This window comes from Eurosta solidaginis, chromosome 1 (assembly GCF_040869045.1).
Source record: "Eurosta solidaginis isolate ZX-2024a chromosome 1, ASM4086904v1, whole genome shotgun sequence".
Lineage (NCBI taxonomy): Eukaryota > Metazoa > Arthropoda > Insecta > Diptera > Tephritidae > Eurosta > Eurosta solidaginis.
Genome location: NC_090319.1, coordinates 390,640,504 through 390,667,863, shown reverse-complemented (window position 1 = coordinate 390,667,863; position 27,360 = coordinate 390,640,504). Strand labels below are relative to the sequence as shown.

The 27,360-nt window shown below is 35.5% G+C and overlaps 1 protein-coding gene across 5 annotated transcripts; it reads right to left on the bottom strand.

The window, feature by feature from the left end:
• Window positions 1–595: 595 nt before the first annotated feature.
• On the bottom strand, window positions 596–27,360 carry LOC137238472 (GTP-binding protein 2). Of its 5 annotated transcripts, none has more exons than XM_067763515.1 (8): window positions 27,129–27,360; window positions 21,106–21,852; window positions 20,198–21,019; window positions 1,795–20,122; window positions 1,421–1,740; window positions 1,256–1,359; window positions 1,051–1,198; window positions 596–991 (listed from the first exon to the last, which is right to left on the bottom strand). In XM_067763515.1, the coding sequence occupies exons 2-4, from the start codon at window positions 21,847–21,849 to the stop codon at window positions 19,844–19,846; spliced, it is 1,845 nt and encodes a 614-aa protein (XP_067619616.1). In that variant the 5' UTR covers window positions 21,850–21,852; window positions 27,129–27,360; the 3' UTR covers window positions 596–991; window positions 1,051–1,198; window positions 1,256–1,359; window positions 1,421–1,740; window positions 1,795–19,843. The 5 variants fall into 5 exon arrangements, with proteins under 5 accessions (XP_067619616.1, XP_067619615.1, XP_067619613.1 ...); XM_067763514.1 differs by having other exon boundaries at window positions 1,421–7,188; window positions 9,411–20,122; XM_067763512.1 differs by having other exon boundaries at window positions 1,421–20,122.

Here is a 27,360-nt window from a genome sequence, read left to right as displayed (position 1 = left end):
GCAAAAGATGATCCTCTGGCTAAGAAAGTACTTTCATCGGAATACGCCAATGAACATCCGTAGAAAGGAAAATGTTGAAATTATAATATGAATCTGTGTAGAGGAATTTTCCTTGAAGTAAATATATCTATTTCAGTATTTTTTTTAAGAGGTTGCCAACACGTGTCTCTCGAACACCCCCAGAGCCGTCACATTTGATGTTGACATTGTCCATGCTTCTGCATCATTTAGCAGAACAGTTTCGATAAGTAAATTGTAGAGCATGATTTTCGTTTGAAGAGCGAGGACTTTACTTTTTTATTGCCTACTCTAGAAGAAGGGTCTGCGTTCCATAACACAGTTGTGCTCTCGTTGCGTAAACGAAAGGGCAGTCGCTTTAAATTTTTACAGACCTATGTTCTACACTGACGATGTTGTTCGTCTTAACGCTGGTTCCCAAACCAATGAAGTCTTTTCTATTCAGAAATTATAGCTGCCAACAGTTGTGTGGTTGCCTGGACGCAAATCGTTTACCATCACACCCATCTCTTCCGCTATTTAATTTAGAATTAGAGTCTCTAGCAATAAGTGTAAATAGAAAAAGAAGAAATTCAAATTTTAAGTTAGCTTTAACAAGTTTGTATCTGAATTTTTTTATTTTTTTGAATTTAAGCAATTAAACGAATGGTAAGATGGTTGGCTTCGCCTGGGTGAAAATCGCTGATTTGGTCTGATTCATATCTTCGTATGTTGTAATCAATTTTGAACTGAATGCAGATATTATGCAAAGCTGCACACACATTGGCAAATCGTGCCACTTTTGTAGGATGGTATCTACCCCTATTGCCATACCCTAAAATTCTCCAACGTCCTTTAAAAATACCAATGGTACGTTCGATGAAACATCTTGCTTTTGAGTGTACATCATTAAACGCGGATTCACTGGAGCCATCGGCGGGGTTTCGGTAAGGCGTTGTGCACCACGGCTCTAGTGGATAGCCAGAATCACCTGCTGAAATGAAAATTGTCATTATAATAGTAATATTAACCACAAAGCATACACTGTCGTACCTAAAAGCCACGCATTGCTCCGCCTATTAACTTCAAACCGCTCTTGCAATACTCGTCGTTGATCTGAATGCCTCCAAACGAAGGAATCATGAGCCGCACCACCGTACTGACCGTTGATTGCCAAAATTGTATAGGTGTGATCGCACATCTGCCAAAATATTTATATAGTTAGTACAAAGAATAAAGAAAATGAGCAACAACTCACTATCATGGCGTTGATACTATGGTATCCTTTCGTATTAAAGTACATATGATCATCCACAGATGGTCTTTGCAAACAGATGTGTGTGCCATTAATGCAACCGATGACTGTAAAATAGATATTCAATTAAAAAACTTATTTTATAAATGTAATTGAACGTTTGCCTACCTCCAGGTATTTTGTATTTATCCATAAACCATTGCTTGCATTCCGAAGTTTCGTTTAAATGAAATTGTATATATTGTGGATACAACTTGTTCTCCATTTCGAGAATAACGTGGGATGTTATCTTTGACACAGTGTTCTGGCACATTCCAACCAAATAATCACTGCCGACACAATGCTGATACCCGCCACCTCATAGAAGAGAAAGTGTGGCAGCTAGTTGTAGAACTGGAGGCACCGCTTTTGCATCCGACTGCTTCAAATTGAAGGCATGAAGTACAGACTGGAAAGCCTCTTTAGATAATCTAAATCGTTTCAAGAATCTGCAAAACACATATTTTTGTATACTTGTAAAACTTTATTTGCCATATACTTACGCAGTTTGTGGTAAAGCTAAAGGATCACTTTTATCTCTAAGTAGCCTCCGTGCTACTGTTTCATGTTCCTCACTATCGCTTGAACTTATGTAGAAAAGTAAGTGCACATCCATTTTGAAATTTCGTTTGTTTATTGAAATTTTTAAATATTTTGACATTTCCACATCTATTGTGACATAAAAATAAAATCCACAGTGATGTGGACCTTAAAATCTATTCTGAACTGAGAATGAATTACGATACAATAGCTTTCGTATGTGGTAATGTCAATCGACCCATACGTCTGACGTATCACGGAATTGTCTTTCGTATAGGTTTCGATCCGTGATCGTATGTGGCGATTCGGGCCCTGGAATACAATGAACTGGTCACACTACTTCAAGCGCATTTATCGCCACAACAGAATGTTCTAGTCGCACAACATCAAGGCGAAAATCAACCAATAGCAGACTACGTCGCAGCTTTGCGAACGGACATTGGCAATTGCGAATTCGAATGCACATGCAAAAAGTCCATTGAAGACATTTTTCTTCATTAGGGGAATCAAAGACACCGGTATCCGTGAGCAGCTATTACAAAGCCATAAAGAGGTAACGTCATTTACAGACATCGTAACAAAGGCACTTGCGTTAGAAGCAGCCAAAAGTGATTCAAAAGAAGTCTCACAAAAATCAAATCAACCAACATCTGGGGAAATCAATAAAGTTTCGGGTAAGGAAGGAAAACACAGATATAAAAACAACTTCCCCTCAAAAAAATCGAATCAAAGCAAAAATAGTATAGATTACAAGACATTAGGTATCTATGGGCTGTGCGTATGGTGCGGCAAAAATGATCATTACGCAAAAAAATGCATTAGCAAACTTTGAATGTAGCAAAACTGGTCATGTGGATAAAGTTTGTATAAAATCACGTATGAACAATAAGTCAAATGCTGGATGAACCAATCGAATTGATATGTTTCAAACCGGAGTTTTGGCGATCAAAACTATCCAAGATATTAACCAAACCAGTATACAGAATTTAGATAGGTTCTTTGTCACAGTTAAAATCGAAGACAACCCCATAGAATTTGAAATTGACACAGCTGTGTCAGGCTACACATTCTTGCCAAGAGATATACAGCCCAATTCTAAACAAAAATTCCGTGCGAGTTTTTTCCCTTCTCCCATTCCTCGTATTCTAAATAAAAATTCTTTGTGAGCTTTTTCAATTCTCCATTTCGTCCTATTCTGAACAATGTTCAAAAAAGCGGAAAACGGTTATGGGAGATAAGTAGGTATTATGAATGTGAGTGAGAGGGAGATTTCTTAGGAGTTTTTTCACTTGTTAAATTAAAGGGAATGTATCAAAATAGTTAAAGTAAATTGGTTCTTTTCAGAAATACCACTTATTTGTACAAATATGTGCTAAAATATGTACATTCTACCACAATATTCTTTATTTTAAGTCGAAAAGTATATCATAAGCAACGGAAGAGAGCTCCTGGTATATTTGATGCAGCCATCCACAAATTGTGCAAGGATTTTTTAAGAAGGCTTAAATAGATTTTGGCATATGACGAAAGACGAATTTAACTCGACCTGGCCGCCAGAAAATTGCTTTGCTGAATGGAAGAAGACAACTCCAGCGGATTTGTGTTATCCGCCGTCTGCTTCTTCTTATGCTCCTCTGTTGATGTTGCCGTGGCACCAATTCATTACTACTTAGTCAATACCATATGTAATGCGATATTGTGTATTTATTTATTTATTTTACTTATTTTTTCATTTATTGTTCATATTTTATTTCTAAATTTTAAACAAATCCGCAGCAATAAACTTTTCAATTTCTTATACAAAAATAGAAATGCTCAACAAAATTTCAATTGGCAAAACAGCTGACTTCGTAATTCCTATTCCTACATTATTCTTCTCCCTAGGAGAAAAGAATTGGATGAATTTTTCCACGGGAATAAAAAAATCCGCGAGAATATTTAGAATTGGTCTGATATTTTCGAATTTACATATTAATGTACCCTTACTGTCAGCAAATATGGCATTTCGGTCAAAGGTATTTTTGTCCCCGATCGGAAAATTGTGGTACAAGGGCAATATAACGGTAATGCGATAACAGATGAAGTATATATCGTGCCAGATGAGTATACAGCGCTCCTAGGTCGTAATTGGATTACGAAGTTCAACATATAATAACACATGAACGAAATCAACTCATTACATTAAATAATTCAAGTGATGTAGATGTTATCAACTTATTGACCGATCAATTTAAAGCAATTTTTGAAAGTAAAGTTGGTTGTGTTAAACAATATACAGTGACGCTTATGTAAACTGGCATTTCGATGACACTTATTTTTGGGCTTGCAGCCCCCAGCGCACGCACACTCACAAACAATAAAAACTAATTTTATTTTCTTTCGATTTAGTTAGTTTTATTTAAGTTTCTTTATTTGTCTTTTAAATTTCACTTAGTCTTTGAAGTTTTCTTTAATGAACGTACATATGTACAGTTTTTATTAGTTGCGGTTACAATAACCGAGCGCACTTCAAAACTCAAAACTTAACTGCGCTTTCAGTAGCAACCATCTCGGTATACATTTTTGCTCATAACGGGAAAATCGTATGATGCGATGGCTTGATAGATTCGAGTAACGGGAGATTCAACCAATGGGGTTGAATTCCGCGTCATTCCACTCTAACATTTTAAGTTATGCCAAGTGTTAATATGGGGGTTGCATCTTTTTATTTATTAGAGGGGGAGTTGCCAGATTTAAATGCAGTGACCCAATTTGACACTACATCATCCCCCTTTAGAAAAGAAGAATTTGGCAAGGTGATCAGCCTTGCCACATTCTTCTTTAGGCTATATCAAAAAGAATTAAAATTGAAATTTGCAAAAAAGAAATATGTAAGAAAAGTAAAGTTTTAGACTTTGATAATTTAGTTTAGTTTGAAGCGAGCCGTTATTATCATTTTATTTTGTATGGTAAGCTTATTGTATAAGCTACTACTATTACTACTACTTAACGTAAGTAAATTGCTATCTTTTATGTATTATTTAGGTGACATATATTTAGTAAATTAGCCCGTATTGAAATTAACATTAAAAAAATTTTTTTTGACACTCATTTCTTAAAATATATTTATATTTAAAGATTAATTAGTAAAATTTAAAAGTACTATCTATTTTAATTAAATTTTTGGATGCGGTTTTATGTTCAGTTTTTTCAAATTGGTTAATTTCGTTACAAATTGTTACATTTGGTCCATCAATACTCTTTATAATGTAGGGACCTCAGTATATATTTTTATGATTATTTCTTGGTTTTGTTTCTTGTCTTTTACAGGGTCCGTCCATATTATTCGTAATATTTTAAAAGTTTATTTCCGCGGATCTTAAAATCTCGTAATTGAAAAATTTATTGAAAAATATAACATTTTTCTTGGCCATTCTAATTGTTTATTGTGATTGTTGGCTGCTTTTTCAAGCCTCGAAAGTAACACGTCTAAATTCGTTAATTCGTTAACAGTCACAAGATTAAGTGAATTTTATTTTTGTTTTCATGTTTTAAATTTGTAAATTGGGGATCTCATTGTTTATTATTATATTTTATATTTATTTTATATATTATACATCCGAGTGATATCTGTAAATCGGGTTAATATTTGTCGCATTTGGTATAAATTTTTATTGAATTCTAAGTCTGACACATTTTATCGAATTAAAATATACGGAAAGTATAAAAAAGTTATTTTATATCGCGGACGCAACGCTTTCTTTAAAAAATTTAAATGAATGAAAATGTTTTAATATTTTCATATTAAATTGAGGTATTTTATATATATCCCATCTCATTTTATGGCATATAAAAAAATTGGTTAGTTCAGGACTTTGTGCAAATGGTCTACCATCATTATATTTGTAAACTGGTGCAGTACTTTTACATAAAACGCGAAAAATTTATATGGATATGCATTTGCTCCGTAATTGCAACTACGCAACATCAAAAACCAGAGTTAATTTTTTCAACATTGTCAATCAAAACAAAATCTAAAAAAGGTTTTCAAATGAAAAAAAAATTGTTTCCAATATCAAATGCACAAAACTCTGAACTGCCTTAATGTATTTTTAATAATTATTTTTTTTTTTTTTGTATTTGCAACCAGGCATTTCTGTAAATGTTTCTTAAATCAGCCTTAAGAGGATTTGCCTGTGATAAGCGATATTATTCAATAAATTAAATTTTTTTTAAATCTAATTTAAATGTTTAGAAGTATTTAAGCTGTGAAATGTAAATTGTAAATCTTTATTATGTTGTTTGGGCCAATTTATAAATATTTGGTTTGCTAAAATGAGCATTTGTCGCCATAAATTAAAACAGGGTATATTTGTTATTCCCGACGCGTTTCGACGTTACCTTACGTCTTCTTCTTTGGGGATATTAATATTCACATTAATAATTATTTATTTCAGGTAGTAATATAATTTTTGCACATGGGGGTCATTTAATGTACCTATGTTAATAATGTTGTGCAAAAATTATATTAGTACCTGAAATAAATAATTAATAATGTGAATATTAATATCCCCAAAGAAGAAGACGTAAGGTAACGTCGAAACGCGTCGGGAATAACAAATATACCTTGTTTTAATTTATGGCCACAAATGCTCATTTTAGCAAACCAAGTGAATTGTAAATGTTTTCCAAGAGAACGATAAATTCAATATTAAATTTTTAATATATGTATGTATTTCGGTTTTTACAAAAGCATTTTGTATTACAAAAGTACAATAATTGATTGAAATAGAAAAGTTTATCGTTTAAAAGCATTACAAAAATATGTATAAAAAATCTTTATTTTAGTAAATTTTTTCTCACTTACGATTAAAATAAGATATATTTTAAAAATAGAATACATTCATTGCACTAACTTCACGTCGCCAGTTGTGTTGGTATAAGATGTGCTGAGTGCGGGTTAAAAATTTGGTTGTTGATATGTCTGGTCTCGAAAGCTCCTTCTCCTGATTCCTAGTGGTTTATCTCCAAATTCATATGTTCGCCATTACCTTGCCTTTGATTGTAACATAGCTAATAGTTGTTGCTGTTGCCAGTGCGATGGTATTTCTGCATTTAATGTAATTTTCATGCCACCTCAAGTATTTCATATGATTCCAAAGAATTGAGAACGCATACGCGTCGGCATTATTAAATGATTTTTGTTGATTTAGATTTTTTTTTTTTTTGTCGAAAAATGTTAGAATTCCATGTATGTGCCTCGTTGATTTCTTTTATAAGTGTTTAACATGATTCAATCACAACTAATTGAATCATGATTGTTTAATAAATGTTTTTTTTTTTCAAATTAATTTAGTTTGTTCCTTTGTTATATAATTCTGAATTTTTTTGATTTTTTGTAATTTTTAATAGATTTTATGTATTTTGTATATTTTGGTGATTTAACCGTATTTTTGTGTGATTGTGCAATTTTGAACTTTTTGAGTTCACTTAAAACTCTTTTTATGTACACACATAGACAAAAGTGTTCGTCATTTACGGTATGGGCCCTTTAATGTAATGCCACGCCCACAAATGAATGCAAATATTTTTAATCTTGGTTTTAATAATAACATTAATGTACTAGCTTCATTTCAGTATGTACTAATTTTTAGTCAAAAGTTCATTGCTTAAAACAAAATTGATTAAAATAAAATAAAGTACTAATTCATATGGACAAAAGTGTTCGTCACTGCAGTCCCTTATTGCATTTAAATGGATTGCACTTATAGCAACTTAAATGCAATCGCCACATTGAAAACTACTGTAATTTAAATAATATTTGTTAAAAAAAAGTTGCCGAATCTCGTGCGCCATTTTTGAAAATTGTGAAGATGAGTCAAAAAAGAAAAGAAACTACTGTTGAAGAGCGAAAAATTATATTTAGTGCCTATAAAAACAATAAACCCATTAAAGAAAAATGTGAGTTAGTGCAAAGACCTCGAACGACCATATTGATCGTAATAAATCGCCACAACACGTAGGCGATGGCGAGCACCGAAGAAGATTTAATGATGAGCTGTACGAGCTATACGCAGACATCAACATAGTCCAGCGAATTAAAACGCAGCGGCTGCGCTGGCTAGGCCATGTTATGCGAATGAAAGATGATGCTCCGGCCAAGAAAGTGTTTCTATCGGAACCCGTCTATGGAAGCAGAGGTAGAGGACGGCCCCCACTCCGTTGGAAGGACCAGGTGGAAAACGATTTAAACTCCCTTGGTGTGACCAATTGGCGCCGGTTGGCGGAACGAAGGAGCGACTGGCGCGCCTTGTTGGACGGCCATAACCGTTTAGACGGTTAAGCGCCAATTATGTAAGTAAGTAAACCACAAAAATAATTCAGATTTTAAAAATAGTCCAAGAACTGGGCGGCCTTCGGCACTATCAGCGCGAGAAAACCGGGAGATTGTGACAATAATAAAAAAAAGAACCGAAAACATCATCATCTGAAATTGCAGTATTAGTGAAGAAAAAGTATGGGACCGATGTACATCCGCGTACTGTCCGAAGAGTGCCAAATGTCCATGGTTACAAGGCCCTAGTCTGCAGGAAAAAGCCATTAATAAACAAAGTGAACCGAGTTAAGCGACTTTCATTTGCTCAGGAGCATATATGGAAGAAAGTTGAGTTTTGGGACAAGGTGATATTTTCCCGAATAGAGTAACTTTGGTTTGGAGAAAGCAGAATACCGCACTACATCCAAAGAATATTCAAACAACGGTTAAACACGGTGGCGGTGGAGTCATGGTAGGGGTTGTATATCGTCTGCTGGGGTCGGAGAACTCGTATTTATAGAAAATATAATGGATAAGTATGCCTACTTGAATATACTAAAAGAATATTTGACAAAGAGCGCGCGAAAGCTAGGCATAGAATCCGATTATCACTTTCAGCAAGACAACGACCCCAAGCATACTGCCGAAATTTTTCGTTTGTGGATCTTATATAACACTCCCCACACCTTAAAAACACCCCCACAATCATCGAACTTAAATCCCATAGAACATCTATGTGATCATCTTGACAGAAAGATCAGAGAACGCCATATAACATCAAAAAACTTACTAAAGGAATTTATCAAGGAAGAATGGGGAAAAATCGGTCCTGATGTTACAAAAAATTTGGTATACTCGTATATTTCATTAGTTTTATTAATTAATTCAAGGTGACGAACACTTTTGTCCACATAGTTTAGTACCTATTTTATTTAAATCGTATTTATTTAAAACATTGAAGCGCTGATTAAAAGCTATTCAGTACTACAACAAAGCTAATACATTGTAATAACTAGAAAGATTTGAATTAAAAATATTTCAAAAAATTTATGGGCGTGGCATAACATTAAAGGGCCCATACCTTAAATGACGAACACTTTTGTCTATGTGTGTATGTGCGCCATAACTTAGGAATTGGAACTTCGGTTGTCCAATATTAGCGCAGCAATCTTCTCACCACCTTCTTTTATTTGGCGAAAAACCGACCATTTTATTAATTTTTTTTTTTTTTTTTGATATTTAGAAAAAATATTTGTTCCACATATTTTTATGAAAAAATCTTACATTTGGTAGAACTTTTGTTCTCTTCACTGATTCGCAATCAGTCTGCACAATAGTCCACGACTATTTTTGTATCAAACGGGGCCACTATATGGGACTGTACTGCGTTAGTATACCGCTTTGTGCATTTTTGGCACCGTTACTAACGCTAGTGCGGGAAGACTGCGTTTTTGGCAAAGCGTAGCAAATTTTAAAAACGTTTTATTTGCGGTTACAATAATCGTGCGCACTTTAACACAATATCGCGTTGTTGACTAGGTGCCGGTTCACTTCAAAACTCAAAGCTTAACTGCGCTTTCAGCAGCAATCATCTCGGTATGCATTTTTGCGCATAACGGGAAAATCGTATGATGCGATGGCGTGATAGATTCGAGTAACGGGAGATTCAACCAATGGGGTTGAATCTCCACGTCATTCCACTCTAACATTTTAAGTGATACCAAGTGTTAATGTGAGGGTTGCATCTTTTTATTTATTAGAGGGGGAGTTGCCAGATTTAAATGCAGTGACCCAATTTGACACTACACTTAAGTTAAGAAGTGGAGTGAACCCCATTTTCAACCGTGATCGTGAGGTTCCCTATGCCTTAATTGAAAAAGTAAACCACGAGCTTGACGAAAGTAGGCGGAGGCATACGCGTATGTGCCGATTACAAAGTAGGAGTAAATGAGCGTCTAGTGGACGCGCACAGTCCGATAAGGAAAACAGAGGACACATTCAACTGCGTGCGTGGATCAAGGTGTTTTTGTAGGTTAGACTTATATAAGGCTTATTTACATATACCAGTCGATGAAGATTCGAGTATAATTCCAACCCATGTCGACACACCACGGAACATACAAAGTTAATCGTTTATCCTTCGGTATTCAGACGGCACCATCCGAATTCAACCGAATAATCCATCAAATACTCCACGACGTTCCCAAAACAGAAGCATACTTCGACGGCATTATAGTTCACGGGGCAACCAAACTCGGATGTAAAGAAAATTTATTCAAATGTTTAATCAACTACAAAAGTTTGACCTACACCTTAACAAAGATAAATGTACATTTTTTCAAAAAAAAGATTGAGTTCCTTGGTCATACAATCAAGTACAATCAATTTTTAAAATCAAAGAGTAAACCTCAGCTATCGAAGATCTACCTAAGCAGAAATCGGTTGACGACGTCAGACGGTTTCTGAGTATGGTAGCTTACTACGCCCGCTTTATTCCAAATTGTTCAACAATTACATCACCTCTGCGTAACCTAACGAAAAAAATTCTAAATTCAAATGGTCAATTCAATGTGACAAGGCGTTCGATAGCATCAAAGCAGAAATAGTAAGCGACCGTGTACTCGTACCATATAATCCTGCATATCAACTTCAGTTAGCGTGCGATGCTAGTCCAACTGGAATTGCAGGTGTATTATCTCACATAATAGACGGCCGGGAACGACCAATTTCGTTTGCATCAAGATCATTGTCCATGTCCCAACGAAATTATTCTCAAATTGATCGAGAAGCATTGGCTATCATATTTTCTGTAGACCATTTTATTAGGAAGAAATTCGAACCCAAATAAGCCAAATGCTTTTCCAGGGTATAATTAGAGAAAGTAACTCACCATTCAACAGTCCACTTTGGATTGTACCAAAGAAGCTCGACAACTCTGGTGAAAAAAATGGCGCTTAGTCGTGGACTACAGAAAGCTCAACGAATACAATGTTGACGACAAATTTCCACTGCCCAATCTATCGGGAATTCTCGACAAACTAGGGCATGCCATTATTTCACTACGATAGACTTGGCTAAAGGATTTCACCAAATCCTACTTAAAGAAGAGGATAAGAAAAAAAACAGCCTTTTCGACTCCACAGGGCCATTACGAGTTCAATCGCATGCCTTTTGGGCTAGAGAATGCCCCATCCACCTTTCAAAGGCTGATGAACTATGTCCTTCGCGACTTTATAAATAAAATATGCGTGGTCTACATAGACGACATACTCGTGTTTAGTACATCCCTGATAGAGCATACTAATAGCTTAGTTTCTATATTTAAAACCTTGCGAAAGGCCAAGTTAAAAATCCAGATAAATAAATGCAATTTTATGCTAAACACAGTTCTTGGGGCATGTACTCATAACGAGCGGAGTTAAGCCAAACCCTTCGAAGGTTGCGATTATCCAAAATCTCAAACTACCAAATACTCAGACAAAAACTAAAGCTTTTTTAGGTATGACCGGATTTTACCGAAATTTTATTAAAGATTATGCAAAAATTGCACACCCTCTGACTAAATATTTAAAAAAAGACCAGGTCGTAAATCCAAACGACCCTAGTTTCACATTGGCTTTCCAGCAACTTAAAAACATAGTCACGAATCCACCGATATTAAGATACCCTAATTTGCAAAAAAAAAGTTTAAAATAACAATGGACGCTAGTAATATTGCTATTCCCGCCGTCTTATCACAAGACGACCGCCCAATCGCATTTGCATCTCGAACACTAAATAAACACGAAGTTAACTATGCAAAAATTGAAAACGAATTGTTGGCAATAGTTTGAGGCGTTAAATATTTTAGGCCATACATATTTGGTAGGGAATTCGAGCTAGAAAGTGATCATCAACCACTTGAATGGCTGATGGTAAACTGCACCGGCAAGGACATTAGTCCCCGTCTCTAAAGGTGGTTAATTGAATTAGGTGAATACAACTTCAAAATACAGTATATAAAAGGAAAATGCAATCACATAACAGATTTTCTCAGCAGAATAAATGCGGCCGCCGTGATGTGATGGTAGCGTCCTCCGCCTACCACACCGACTATCCTGGGTTCACACCCCGGGCAAAGGAACATCAAAATTTTAGAAACAAGTTTTTCAATTAGAAGAGCATTTTTCTAAGCGGGGTCGCCCCTCAGCAGTGTTTGGCAAGCACTCCGAGTACATTTCTGCCATGGAAAGCTTCTCAGTGAAAATTCCTCTTCCTTGCAGATGCCATTCGGAGTCGGCATAAAACAAGTAGGTCCCGTCCCGCCAATTTGTATGAAAAATTAAAAAAGGAGCACGACGCAAATTGGAAGAGAAGCTCAGACTAAAATCTATTCGGAGGTTATCGCGCCTTACATTTATTTTTATTTAATAAATGCAGAGACTAGCCAAATAAATGCTGCGGAATCGGTTGATTTAGAAAATGATCAGACACCGAACGATGATATCGATTCTTTAGGAGCACAGACTTGCAATTCTCAGGAAGATCAAAATGAGCATTTCGGAATCCTGGAGACGGTGGTTAATCGCTTTAAAACCCAAATAGTTCCACGATAAAAGTCGTGAAAACCAGTTTGCATTTGGAAACAAAAGGATATTTATAGACCAAAATTATATAAACCAGGGACTCGTAGCAGACATTGTTCGCAAACACAACAAAACGGGAAAAGTCGGTATTTATTCGGAAATACCCGATCAAGAATACAACAAATTGCAACAGCTCCTGATAGGTCTATTCGAATCAAGTTCAACTTTAAAGTTCGTAAGGTGTTCCTATTTTGCTCGAGACATCGAAGACGAGCTGAAAACCTAGATTTCACAATTTCATAAATTCGAAACGGAACACTCTGGTATTTCAGCAACATACGAGGGACTGAAATATAAAATTTACAACCCAAAAATAAAAATATTCATTCACAAAATCATTAATAACTGCCATATCTGCTCGTTAGCAAAATATGATAGAAATCCTATCAAAGCTAAATTCAATAATACCGAAACACCGTCAAATATTAACGAAATATTTCGTACATGTCGATACATATACCAATAGCAAAAATTATTTCATTATTTTTATTGACAAGTTATCTAAGCACGCCATATGTTTTAATTTTCCAGACAAAAATAGCCAAACAATGTATATATGTATGTATTTATTTGAAAATTTGTTCCTAGCACAACAATTTTGACAAATTATTTAACAGTGCTAGTCATGAATAGCATGAGCTATAAAAATTGAACATTTATAATAATAATAAATTAGATTAATCAAATTAAATTAAATATAACGGACAATAGTGAAATATTTATGTATGTAAATGTAAATCTTAAAACTAAAGAAAAGTAGTTAATAAATATTAAAAGACAGCAGTAGTGATGATAACCTTTGGCTGGTTATAGATTGAATAGTATTTAACAAATAAAGCAAGAAGACACAGAGAAAGGAAAAGGACTTAGAAATGAACATTTTAACAACAACAATTTGAGATCCAGTTTAAGAGTCGTTAAAAAATGATGTTAGCTCTTTTCTGAAGTGCAGAGCATTACTTAAGAGTCGAAGACTTGTAGGTAGCGAGTTCCAAAGACGTATTGCAGTAACAAAGAATTGGCGCTCAGAGGTTAGCGAGCGGTATCTGATGTGCTTAAGAAGAAGCACCGATCTTGATGATTGCAGAAAAATAAGCTTACGATATAGATAGTCAGGTTCCTTCGTGTGTATCAATTTATGGAGGAAGGACAGTGTTTTGACTGATATAGATTAATTAAGTGAATGATTTACACTGAATTTGGCTAACAACATAATTAATGATTTTGTGATGTTGTAGGTGGAGAAAAAGACAGAGAAGGAATAGATTAGAAGAGAGCAAAGAGAAATATTTATTAGCAGGGGGCTGTTAGTTAAGCCTTTGGTGGCCCTCCAGGGCGTTGTTCGCAACCGGCGTGTCGTCTTCACGAAAGGAAGTATTGTTTTCCGGGTCGAGACTCTCGAGAAAACTCAGGCTGGGGACTGCTTCGGGTCGGTCACCGATTTTTCGCTTTATATGCACCATACCCCGCATTGTGAACACCGATGAAACCTTTTTCCTCTTCTTTAGATGGATCGCAGCCTTGAAGATCTCATAGTTGTTTTTGGTCAGCGATGCATTAACAAAGATAGGCTCATTGGAATTTATTCCCACATGCACGAGTCGCAGCCCTTTGGTGTTTTTGTGGCGCCTGAAGCTCGCAATCGTTTTGAACAGCGTATTTCGGTCCGCGGGTGTGTAAAATTTAATGATAACGGCCGGATCAACCGTACCGTGGGGTAGTTTGCGTTTCGGCCGAAAAACACTTTTTAGGGGGGTTGGCTGTAAGTTTAGCGTGAAGCAGAGGTGGTGGAAAATCTTTTGTAAGTTTTCCCCTTCCTCGAAGGGAATCCCATGAACTCGGACGTCGCATGCAGCAATTTGGAGTTCTTGCTTAGATATAAAGTTTTCCTGCTTACATACTCTCTTTTTTAGTGTGGCTATTTCATTTTCGAGGTGCCCAATCCTCTCAAACATACCCTCCATGCGATTAATTCTACCACTTAACTCGTTTAACTCCTTCTTCAGGCCTTCAAATTTATCTTCCAATTTTCTGCATGTAAACTCCATCATACGCTTTTCTGCTTCCATTATTTTATTGGACAACGAGTCATTGTACTTTATGAGTCGTTGGTCGATTGTACGGATGAGGTTAGGAGAGGAATCGCTTAGACGAGGAGCCTTTTTAATTATTTCAGCTTCATTGCCCAAGGTCTCGCCACGACGCTTTCCAGAATTTTGAGACATGGTGTTCCAAAAAAATACTCCAAAAAATAGATGAGTTGGAACCAGCTGGCAGCACAGGCGTAGATGGTATAATTTATTTTAGGCTATCAACCGATAGATGGCGCGAATGCGATTGTTGAATTACTGAAAGCTTTCAGCACAGGAATTGGCGGGAGATTTTCAGTAGCTATGTATATTATCAAACTTTCTTTGTTGTACCAATGTTATTATTGTATTATGACAATTGTGATTCTCATTAAATTCACTACAAATGATGAGTTTCAGCTGCACTCCGTGCTCCACACTTTGGGAGTTGCTAGAGATTTTGATACTTTTGAAAGTTTATCTTAAATTCTCGACAGAAATGATAAAATTTTTGAATTATTTGCGCGCTCACTTTAAAACAATACTTCAAACGAACAGAGTTGCCAGATCAATCAAACTTAAAATTCAAGAATTCATTTCTATTAAGGGAAAAGCAAAAAAATAATGAGTTCAAATCAAGTAATATTATAACTTTTTTGAACCAGGAAGGAATCGAGTTTCATACTACAAAGCCAAATACTCATACAGGTAACTCTGAGATTGAAACAATACATTAACAGAAAAAAACAGAGTTCTGAACTTGGACGAAAAATCACCTATTACTGAGCAGATGGTAAAAGCTTTATACTATAAAGTACACAGCTTTTGAAGCCCAATATGGCAAAGTAGATCTTCACCAAATTAAGCAGAGAATTGAAAAACTAAAATAAAGAGTTTTGCTAAAACGAAACAGAAATAGGGAGGAATACAATGAAAGCCGAGCTATAGGATACATAAAAAATTACAAAAGCCTTCGGCACAAAGAAAAGCCAAGTTTAGGAAAGAAAAGCTGAAAAATGTCCATCCCGCTAACATAACAAGACCAACAAAATATTCACTAGCAGAACCAATCGAAAACGCTCAAGTTTCAACATTAATTACATAGTTTTCAGCAAAATACATACACATATATTTACACAATTATAAGAGAAAAAAAATCAATGTTTTGTAAATTTTTTTAATTTTTGTATTATTATTTTGGTTATTGCATAAAGTAAAATAATAATAATTAAGAAGTAAAGTGTTCAAGATAATAACAAAGAATACGTCAGGAGAGTTCTTCATCTAGGGCGGAGGAGTTACGTACCCTTCGAGCCCTACCTGTCATCATTATCAGTCTTAGCATAGCAACAGTCATGTACATATATTCTAGTGTAGGGTTAAATACCTACGTAGCTATTTCACCACACTTGCAACTACGAGGAAATACATACTTGTATATGCAATGTCATTCTGACAGGGTTCTGTGACGTTCAGATCGTGATAGAAATTTGAAGTAACGACAGCGTTCTAAGAAATACATTTTTGCAGACTTAATACATTTATTTGGTCTTGTACGAGTATATACGTTTTGATGAAGCTATATCAAAATATAGATAACGATATCTATATTAGCATAGGTATGAAATATGTTGTCGTAAAAATATGGATATACATAGAAACAGCCATATGTAAATATCTATGTATAATAAAAGACTCTCAAAACTGGTTCGTCTTGGTACATATGTACATTAGAAATTGCTTGTTATATATACCGCTTTTGAATGGCCTAGCAGTGCCTAGACAAAAATCATACTTTTAGCAAGTAAGAAATTAAATTGTAAACTTTCATTGTTAAACTGGTCACTGACAAATAAAGTAATTAATTTACTCTTAAAAAGTATGTTTTTCAATGATCTAACTGCGCTCGCCTTGCCGGACATCAGACGGAACGGGAAGACCAGCAAAAGATTGATTTGGAAAGGTTGTCTAGTCTTCCCAATTGGCTTTTTTAAAATTAAAGAAAGTCCGCTTTTCAGAGTTGATAAAATTGGCAGGTCGCTCAATGCAAAGGAGTATGGGCAGGTGATCAGAAGCTAAAGTAAGGATCGGTTGCCATTCAACGCAATTTATGAGCCCTACACTGACGATTCAGATGTTAGGCGAGCTGTGGCATTACCTGCAATTCTGGTAGGGGCATCGCCGTTTATCGTGGAGAAAGTCGTATTGTCTATTTGCTCTGCTGTCGACTGGCAAGCTGGAATGCCAGAGATCATGGTGGGCGTTGAAATCGCCAAGGATAAGACGGTTTTCGCCACAGAGTAGCGTACTGATATCAGGGCAATAGTCACTTGGACAGCAGGTGACAGGGGGAATTAGATGTTAATTATTTCTAGGTCAACATCGCCTGACCGGATGGTTATACCTTGACTTTCTAAGGTATGATCCCTGTGGCTGATGTTAGGTTGAAATAGACTATATTGCACGGCCTGAGGAGTGATAATGGCAAGGCCACCACCACTACCTCTTATGCGATATTGCTATGAATGTTGTAGCCATCGCAAGTTCGGAGGTCCGATCTGGCAGTTAACTTTGTTTCTGGAATTGCGGCTATACGGATATTATTTTTATTCATGTAGTCAACTATCTCTGCGATCTTGTCAGTTAAACCGTTAGAATTAAGTTGCAGAATTCTGAAGTGCTTAGGGGCTCGTCACTCTGGGAGTCAGAGATGGATGAAGGCGCCTTGAAGGATATAGGCTTTGTCGAGTGTGCGGTCCGATTGCTGCTGGTGTACCTGGTGTCAGTGAGTTGGTACTAGTGTTTTGGCAGCAAGGTGCAACGAATATACCGGTCAGACGCTTGCCGTTTGTAAGCCCAGAGCATCTATGAAGGTGACATAGGCCAAGGCATGAACTGCATTGGACCGATGCCGCGATCGTAAATACTCTGAACTGGCATACGGAACACACGGTGTGGAGGACAAGGAGTTCATGACTCCGTTTTAAGCGAGTACGAGTGTCGGAAAGGGAGGGGCGGGGGTAAAAGCTGGCCCTCCGCATTGCTACTATCCATGCTACTATGTAGATTGTAGTGATGGGTTGTAGCGGCCGCGTTAGGTGGAAACGCCATTTGGTGCGAGTCGCTTACCGGCTGCCGTAATAAGCTCACACCATCTGCCCCAGTAGAACGTATTTTTTCCTTTGCTGGAGTAACAAAGAACCCACGAGGTCAACTTTATCTGATCACACTTTCGAAAAATTAGTCTTGCTTAAAGTAAATATGGATTTTTATGTACAAAAATGAATCAAAGCTAAAACTTTACGTTGTTGTAATATTATATTATACTTTCAATATTTCAACTAAACGTTCAACTTGATTAAAAATATTGTTTGGAGATAAATTAATCAAAAAAATGTTTGGAAAATCTTTTCACTTATACCAATTAAACCTGCACAGAGTTTACCTCACGATTTTAGGTATTTCTCTCTGCACAATTTTATCATAAAATCGCATGATTATGATTACAGTAATTGTAATCGTAATATTTGAAGGATTAGTTACAGCAATTGTAACTAATAATCGTTAAGTTTTTGTGTTTGATTACGATTATTGTAATCGTAATCGTATAAATGGGATTACAATTACAGTAATCTTAATTTAAATGTAATCGTAAGCTCCTCAGCTCTGCTCTGAAGACTCTTTTAAGGCGGTTTCCAGATATGGATCTTTCAAGTATTATACGATCTAGGTGAATGATATTTATTTGACATCAGAATTGCGAATCATTCTCAACCTATTTGAAAACCAGATATGTACATTGGAGGAAGCCCTTGAAATAAACATATTAGGGAAGTGGTATAGATGCTTTCCCCTCAGTAGGGCATACCGATGCCAGTGCAGGCAGCACTAATTACACACATAGGGGATTGGATGGCATGCCAGATAATATCGCGGAGGACAAAATGTCTAAATGTTATATCGATAAGATGCCGAAAATTCCACTGGCAATAAAGGGGAAGTGTCCATACCTATACAAACGAGAAATCAGAAGGCAGCTGTAGCAAAAGCTATCAGCTTTTTCATCGCTGTTTTAAATCAAGTCCATTGTAATTATCTTTTATTTAAAATGAAATGTTTGAAATGAAAATTTTTGAATTTCTCTTCCGAACCTGCCTAGTTTAATAATTTTCGTTTGCTCGTAATTTTATCAAATTGGAAGTATAAAGGACTCTTATGAGATCATATTTCTGAGGCTCATCTTTTTCATATATTTCGGACTCATATCATAATCCTAAGTTATAAGTGCTCCGAGAAGGTTTGAGGGGTAATAATCTCATTATTGCTGTATTGAATACCTAATGGAGTTAAAAATACAGTACGTTTTGCTTGATGGGTACGCTTTTATCGAGAATGTAATAAATGACAATAAAAAATAAATTATTTGCAATAACTTACGAAAAAAAGAAATATTCCAAAAAAATTAAAAATTTTATTTTTCTTGCATTTGTAGCAAAAGATAATATGGCCGTGTTCGATTTTGTGATCGAACAGCGGAGACGGCGGACCGTATCCTCCTCGAATGCGACGCAATCTCAAAAATCAGGGCTAAGTTTATGGGCTCACATTGGCCACAGCATTTCCACATTCCATCCCTCAAGCCAAGAGAGCTGCTAGACTTTATCAAGGAAGTCGACTTGGATGAGGTGTTGTGAACGAGATGAGGGCAAAATAGACCTATGGTCGCAGTGCAATCCTCAATAAATTATATATCTAATTATGGCTTTTTCAAAAATAGGCGCATATTTGTTTAGGTGCAACATCTATGAGTAGTGGCGCATGCATTTTATTTTGATAGCCTCAATAGTTAATGAGGAAACGGCTTCTATCCATCTAAACTATAATAGCGTAATATTTTTTTGGGGCTCCTGACAGGTGTTCGTTTAATGACGCAAATGGCCCGGTGTGGAAAAGAACTTTATAGTTCCATATAACAAAATTGAGATTTGATAGTTTCTATGTGAAATTGGTATAAGATATTAAATTAATGGGGGTGCCCTGCAGGTTTGTTAAGTGGAAAAATTTTAATAACTACTCCGATGCCTTTGTTGGCGCCTTCACGAAAAAGCATCCTCATACCTGGTCTCACATATTCCGGATGCCCTACAAATTGGAACAGCACCGAAGCGCTATCATTAGTGCCCATCTTTTCACATTCTTCGATGGCACGAACAACTGCTGTTTGCCGAATGCTGCCGATATGTATGGTAGTTTGAAACCCTACATAAATTGCTGTAGCATGAAACAGAACAGACACTTCTGCCTAAAATGTTGAGATGAATTGAGAAGTATTATTTTAAAAACTATTTGCTACATTATAATTTAAATCCTTTCTTACCTGGAAAAGTAATGTACCATACGGTTCTTCATCAGAATCCCCTAATAGCGTCATACCACTTCTAAGTGGCGGCAAGGTTTGTTTGGGTGTAAAAGAGAGGGAAGCACTTTGCCCTGCACGCACTACACGGCACGGTGCCTTGTTTCGATGAATTGTTTGCACATTAACGGTATGAAAAGATCCGTCTAGTAAAGGACCTATTTTCATTTGCATGTTTTCTGTAAGCACGCCTTTTACGAGCAAACCACCAACTACAGGACCAACCCCATTTACTCGAAAAATCTCATCTATGTGAAATTCACTTGACTCTTGTTCTAAACGTTCCTTTTCAAGGTTACTAATACTCGGTGAAAGCACATAAAGAAACCTTGTAACGAGATTAAGTCCTGCGCCTGTGACATTTGAAACGCAGAAGATGGGTACAACGTTTTCGGATACCTGGTTCGATGCCGCCGAGATTGCCTCATCTGCATTTGTAACAATGAATGGCACCTTTCGGCATCCCACCGAAGTTAATACAAGTCGCAGCTCTTGCACTGTTTGTTCTGGACTGGTAATATCTGTCTTGGTGACCACGATAAAGAAGGGCATGTCAAGTGCGCGCACAATTGATAGATGCTCCTTACTAGTACCTATACATCCGCTGCCTGCAGATACTACTAACATAGCGTAATGCGGTGAGTATCCCAATAATGCCTGCACTGTTGTACGCATATATCGTCTATGACCTGCCAAATCCATGAATGTTACCAACTTTGTAGAACGATCGGATATCTCTTCTGCAGTCATCAATTCATTGTACTTGTAATTTATAATATTGCCCTGTTATGAAACAAAAAATTTAAAATTCAATGAAAACTGATAGCTTATTACAAGTTTTTTTTTTTTTAATTAAAATTTCAATGAACCTGTGAGTCGAATCCCAGAGTCTCATGTGATATGCTTGATGTTCGTCCCGATTGTATTTCATGCATATGTCGAAACATAATCAGTCGTGCCAAACCGCGCCCATTATCAAATTCTCCTTGTGTGAGAACACCTAGAAGAGTTGACTTGCCGGCCTCCGCACCACCCAGTACTGCTACACGAATCTCTATATTGTGTTGGTCATCAGGTATTTTACGAACCAAAACTTCAGCAACTGATCGTCGGGTAGTCACATATTTACGGCGTAAAACTGAGGTACTGGCTCCTAAATTTTGAGCCATCTGTTTAAGTGTTGCTAATGAAGCGTTCATATCCTTTTCAGTTAGACCATGTAAATGACCTGAATCCGATACACCAATTTCGTAAACAGCTTCGCCATTACCTTCTCGCAGCCTCCATTTCATTTGAGTGACAAGATGTTCAAAGCGATGTTTCGATGGACTTATTAGCTTTAGTTTGTATTCTATATTTCCCAATTGTGGTTCGGGTGGCAAAACTCCTTGATCAAAATCAATGGTGATTTTATTATTGAGTGAATCTTGTTCTCCTTCACTACCGCTACTATTTTCGCATTCACTTGGTCTCTTATTTTTTCTGCCGTCAAATTTGCTGGTCGACTTTCGAAATTTATTTTCTTTACGGCGGTTTGGAGAGTTATTGTTTGTCTTATCGATGTCATGAATTTCTTCATCAGGACCAAATAGACTTAAAAGCCCACAATCCATTTTCTGTAATATATTAAATGATTACAACTGTTTAATTTTATTTTATGAGAGAAACTACATATTTATTATTACGACTTTTTAGGCCCAAACCTAAACTATGAAATTACACTTAAAGTCGTATATTGTTGTAACAAATTTCCATGGGTAAGCTTTAAAAAAGATGGAACTAGCATTCAGTGTATGCATGTAAAAGTATGTTGTTGTAGCGATAAGACCACTCGGCGAAAGTTTTGGGGAGTGTTATCGATGTTGATCGTCTCGGGACCATAGTATTCATATAGAATGTATTCTCATCTGCCCATTTTTATTTCCAATTGGGTAGGTACCTACGTATTTTGTTTACAAATTCGGATGACGTAGCAAAACATTAAAGAAAAGGTGTTTATAACCTTAAGAATGTTGGGCATTGTTTACTTCTAGTGTAGTGGTGGTTGTTGTTTCACTATTTTTTTTTAGTTTTGAGCTCAAAATGTTTCAAATAAATTTGCTCACTTCTACACGCCTCACAGTGTATTACTTTCATGTTCTAGAAAATATTGATTAAAAAAAGTATATCTTTCAATTTAAAAATTCTTTTGAAATTCTATTTAGAAATACGTAATTAAGCAAAAAAAAAATAAAAAACTAGGAAATTTGAACTAAGTTGAATCGACTAACGGAGCTTTATTTGGAAGCATATCAATTGAGAAAAAGTTTTAACTCGAATTTTTGCCATTGAATGTGAAAGTTTAAATTGCTGGCCTGCTGTGAGTTATACTTCAATTGCTAAAATATAATATTGTGTTTAATTTCTGAGGTATGCTAATTTTATTAAATATACATTTTTGTGATTTTAATTGAACAGGAATTAGTTTTCCAAGTTATAGTGGGATAATGTTAAATTAATTAAATTTTTGAAATGTTTTGAATTCATAAGACCAGCAATCTCGTTATCCGCGTTTATCCCCTTTAATTTTTATCTAAACTTCTTTGCTAATAACTAAAATAGTACAACTTCAGCTGCAGGAAAATGCAGGTTTTCATGTAATATTTTGTTTTCAGGAAATATGGCAATTTCAAAGCACGAACTTTTCGAGATTCGGTATAAGCAAAATAACGCAAAAAAAAAAAAAAATTACAGCTCAAAGTTGACTCCAATAAAAAAGCCGTTTCAAAATTTGTGAGTGGAAATGTTGCAGACATATTTTAAAGATCAAGGGATGAACAGTGATATCTTTTTCGGACGCTAGTCATCAGACGAAAAGGAAAAAGTTATCACATTTGATAAGAAACTATTCAAAAAAGAGTTGGCGTTTGCAACTGTTTCAAGCTTGAGGTTATCAGGTCAGCGGGATGCAGCATTAATGGTAGAAGCCATCACCAAAAATGCAGACGGAACTAAAATATAACATGCCCTTACTCGTCCAGTATCAGTGATAGTTAAATATACTGCAGAAGAGGCAGTAGCTCTATACATAAATCAAAAGTTTACAGTTAAAACGTATTTGGAAAAACGATCTGGGGCCAAAAAAAGTTATGCTAGCATTTACCCAGCATATGAATTCCTAAGAAAAGAAAAAATTGCATGGTTTCCTCCAAAGGAATACATTCTTATAAATGATCTGTCAGCGGAAATCCACCTGCAAGCGTTGGTGGACAAAACTCTTGAAGGAACGGAAAAAATGATTGTTGAAGAGAGAAAAAAAGATTTAAAGAAGACATGGGGTTATTAGTAGAATTTCCAAAACAAGGCTTTGGGACGACCAATGATGACAACACAGCCAGACGTTTTTCCAATGCCCTTCAAATGCTATGGAAATAACGGGAGTTGAGGAAAATCTTATTAAGCGATTTGCTGTCATACTTCAAACTATGTCATGTGGATTCGCCGTTGACCACAAAAATGTTTGTAGATTTCTCCCCATGCCATCGAGCATTCACAAAATTTAGATTCATGGGGCAGACATTATTAATAAAGCATTACTTCCAACAGCAAAGCTCTCAGAGGAAGCACTGGATAATAGAAATAAAGATTTTAAGAGCTACAGGCAAAACATTATAACAAAGATGTCTCGTAAATATACAATGGATCAATATTTGTTTTTTGTCGTCGATCCCCTAATATACTCTATTTCAGAAAAGAACTCGAAGAAATTTAGGGCAAATTCGACAAAAAAGTACTTAAACTATTTTCAAACCCAGAAGCAAATTTTGATCAAGGCTCCGACATCTCAGATTTAGATGAAGGGTTCGACTCTAGTTTCAGCGATTAACATAACGTTATCGATTTATTTTTTTTTTGGTTTTGATTACAATAATTTAAGTTTATTGCAATTACTTATTACTACATACAAAAATATGCTTTTCTTCCCGATAATACGTTTTCTCTAATGCATTTTTTTTAACTTTGATGTAACCTTTCTTAATTTAAATTTATTTAGCTCAATAAAAACTTAAAAACTGGTGAAATAATAATAAATATTTACAAATAATATATTTATTTTTATGTAAAAGCGTTAGTTCGTGAGTAGAGCTAGAAAAATTAATTATTTATGCCAATCGTGACTTTATATCAGCTAGGTTGATGATATATCACACTGTGCGTCTTCTCGTTAATGATTTCAAAAGATTATTTTCGGAACATTATTTGTATTTAACGATCACAAGGCAACACACGAGTCTACTACCAGAAAATCGATGAATTGCAGAGCGACTACAAATATATGTATATATAAATGTATATAAGGCTATGTACATATGTATATAAATGTACGGACAAACATACATAAATTGGTAGCTCTTTACTTTAGCTCAAAACTGCTAAAACTGTTCCAACTCGTCGGGAGAGGTGTCAAAAGACGCGCTTTGGACCCAGGCCCACAAATCCGTAAGCGGAAATTGAAAATTGTATTTCTAACCAGAGATATTTACAAACTAAATTGAAAATTTGTATGTGGTTGTTGAAATTTTGAAGATTTTTTTGAGCTCACAAAAAAAAAACTGTAAGTGTTTTGCGCGGGTATAGTTTTGATCTCCAAACAGATGCTGAATCCAACCACGGTAATTTTTTTATAAGCGCGACCGAACGCAACCAATGAAGAAAGCTGTTCAGCGCAAAATTACTATGGATACCACCCCCATTTCGGAGCGCTCTGGGGGCCATTTTTCGTTTTTTGGAAATATCTGACAGGAATAAAATTTTTAATTTCCGCTTTCAAAATTATCCATAAATTTATAGGGAGATTAACCTACATAAGTTGTAGACGATACTAACATATACATACTTAATTTTGTCTTAGATTCCAAATAAATGAGTTTAACAAAAACATTTGCATTTGTCAGAAAAGTTAATGAAAACAATAACCGAATGTCAAAAAAACCTATCCTGCTCGATTGCTTTTCTTAAACTAGATTGCATTTCGCTGGTATTCCCTAGTTTTTCTTACTCAGCGTGCTTTGCACACAGAGTATATTAATCATTGTAAATCTTATATATACATATATAAATCTTATATAGTAAACAATGATATTAATTTTGATTGGATAACGGTTGGTTGTACAGGTATAAAGGAATGGAGATAGATATACAGCCCAATTCTAAACGAAAATACCGTGCGAGTTTTTTTCCCTTCTCCCATTCCTCGTATTCTAAATAAAAATTCCTTGTGAGTTTTTTCCCTTCTCCGTTTCCTACTATTCTGAACAATGTTCCAAAAAGCGGAAGCCGGTTAGGGGAGAAAAGTAGGTATTATGAATGTGAGGGAGATTTCTCTGCCAGTTCATAGGAGTTTTTTCACTAGTTAAATTAAAGGGAATGCATCAAAATAGTTAAAGGAAATTGGTTATTTTAAGAAAGAACACTTATTTGTACAAATTTGTGCTAAAATATGTATTTACATTCTACCACAATATTCTGACTGTTAATACAACAACAACAACAACCACAATATTCTTTATTTTCAGTCGAAAAGTATATCATAAGCAACGGAAGAACTCTTCGCATATTTGATGCAGCCATCCAGAAATTTCGCAAGGATTTTTAAGGCTTTAATAAATTTTGGCATATGGCGAAAGGCGAACCCAACTCGACTTGGCCGCCAGAAAATGGGAAAATTTTAGAATAGCACCCCCGAGTTCGGGGTTAAACTTGGTATCAAATGAAAGAGGGAGTTCTCCCGATCACAAATATATACATATAACTTAAAGTGCGCAGACTTATAGTTTACGAGTTATTTGATGTTAAAGTTTGTAAATTTAGCAAATTTCTATAGCACTTTCACTTACAATTTACACATCTTTCAAAACCTTTATGCACATAAATATCTATATAAATTGGCAACGATACACTTAAATTTCATTTTAGTATATTTCACATATAATTCTTGCATTGTGTTTACTTAATATAAAAGTTTTTATTAAATCAATCGCGCTTTTGTAGCAACATTCACATTTATGTATATATATATTTTATTGGTGACATTACAAAACTCTGCTGCCACATCTAAAAAACAGAACAAGTGCAGAATCGAAAAATAATTTATAAAAATATCTTCCATCTGATGTATATATATCTTTAACTTTTCTAGTCTTTATTTACTAAAATATATACATACATAAATGTGAATGTTGCTACAACAGCGCGATTTATTTAATAAAAACATTTAAATTAAGTAAAAACAATGCAAGAATTATATGTGAAATATACTAAAATGAAATTTAAGTGTATCGTTGCCAATTTATATAGATATTTATGAGCATAAAGGTTTTGAAAGATGTGTAAATTGTAAGTGAGAGTGCTATAGAAATTTGCTAAATTTGCAAACTTTAACATCAAATAACTCGTAAACTATAAGTCTGCGCACTTTAAGTTATATATATTTGTGATCGGGAGAACTCCCTCTTTCATTTGATACCAAGTTTAACCCCGAACTCGGGGGGTGCTAAACTAAATCGCTGCCGCCCACGTACTTTCCGTCATGAAAAGCTCTCAGTGAAAACTATCTGCCTTGCACATGCCGTTCGGAGACGGCGTAAAACCAGTAGGTCCCGTCCCGCCACTTTGTAGGAAAAATTGTCGAAAGGAAATTCCATGCAAGCGCAACCTTTACACCCTGTATGTGTAAACAATTTTGTGTTTATGTAAGTGCGCAACCATGATAAACAGTACAGTAATTATCAGCATACGTGCAATATTTAATTGTATTCGAATTAATACAACGCAGGTTATCAGTTGTACAAAAACGCTTTAAAACATTTCACAATTATTTATACATATCGAAATTCTGATGCAATTTACTTACCTTCACTTCGCAATGTTTGATGCAATTTCACATTCGCCTTTTTTCGAATTACACTTTGGCAAAGCAATATGCCATAAAACACCTTCGCAAATTTTTAATTTCTTTGTTTATAATATATATGTGTTTAGTTATACTATTGACAGCACGAATACTTTTACTTTCAACACTTTTTTTAGCTGGCGTCCATAAATAAAACAAACTGCGTAGACAGAAAATGCTAACGAAGTAAAGA

Coding starts and splice junctions, on each gene's coding strand:
- LOC137238472 (XM_067763512.1), bottom strand. CDS start 21,849: ATGGATTGTGGGCTTTTAAGTCTATTTGGTCCTGATGAAGAAATTCAT. Junction 21,020..21,105: donor CTCTGGGATTCGACTCACAG/GTTCATTGAAAT, acceptor GTTTCATAACAG/GGCAATATTATAAATTACAA. Junction 20,123..20,197: donor ATGGTACATTACTTTTCCAG/GTAAGAAAGGAT, acceptor TCAACATTTTAG/GCAGAAGTGTCTGTTCTGTT.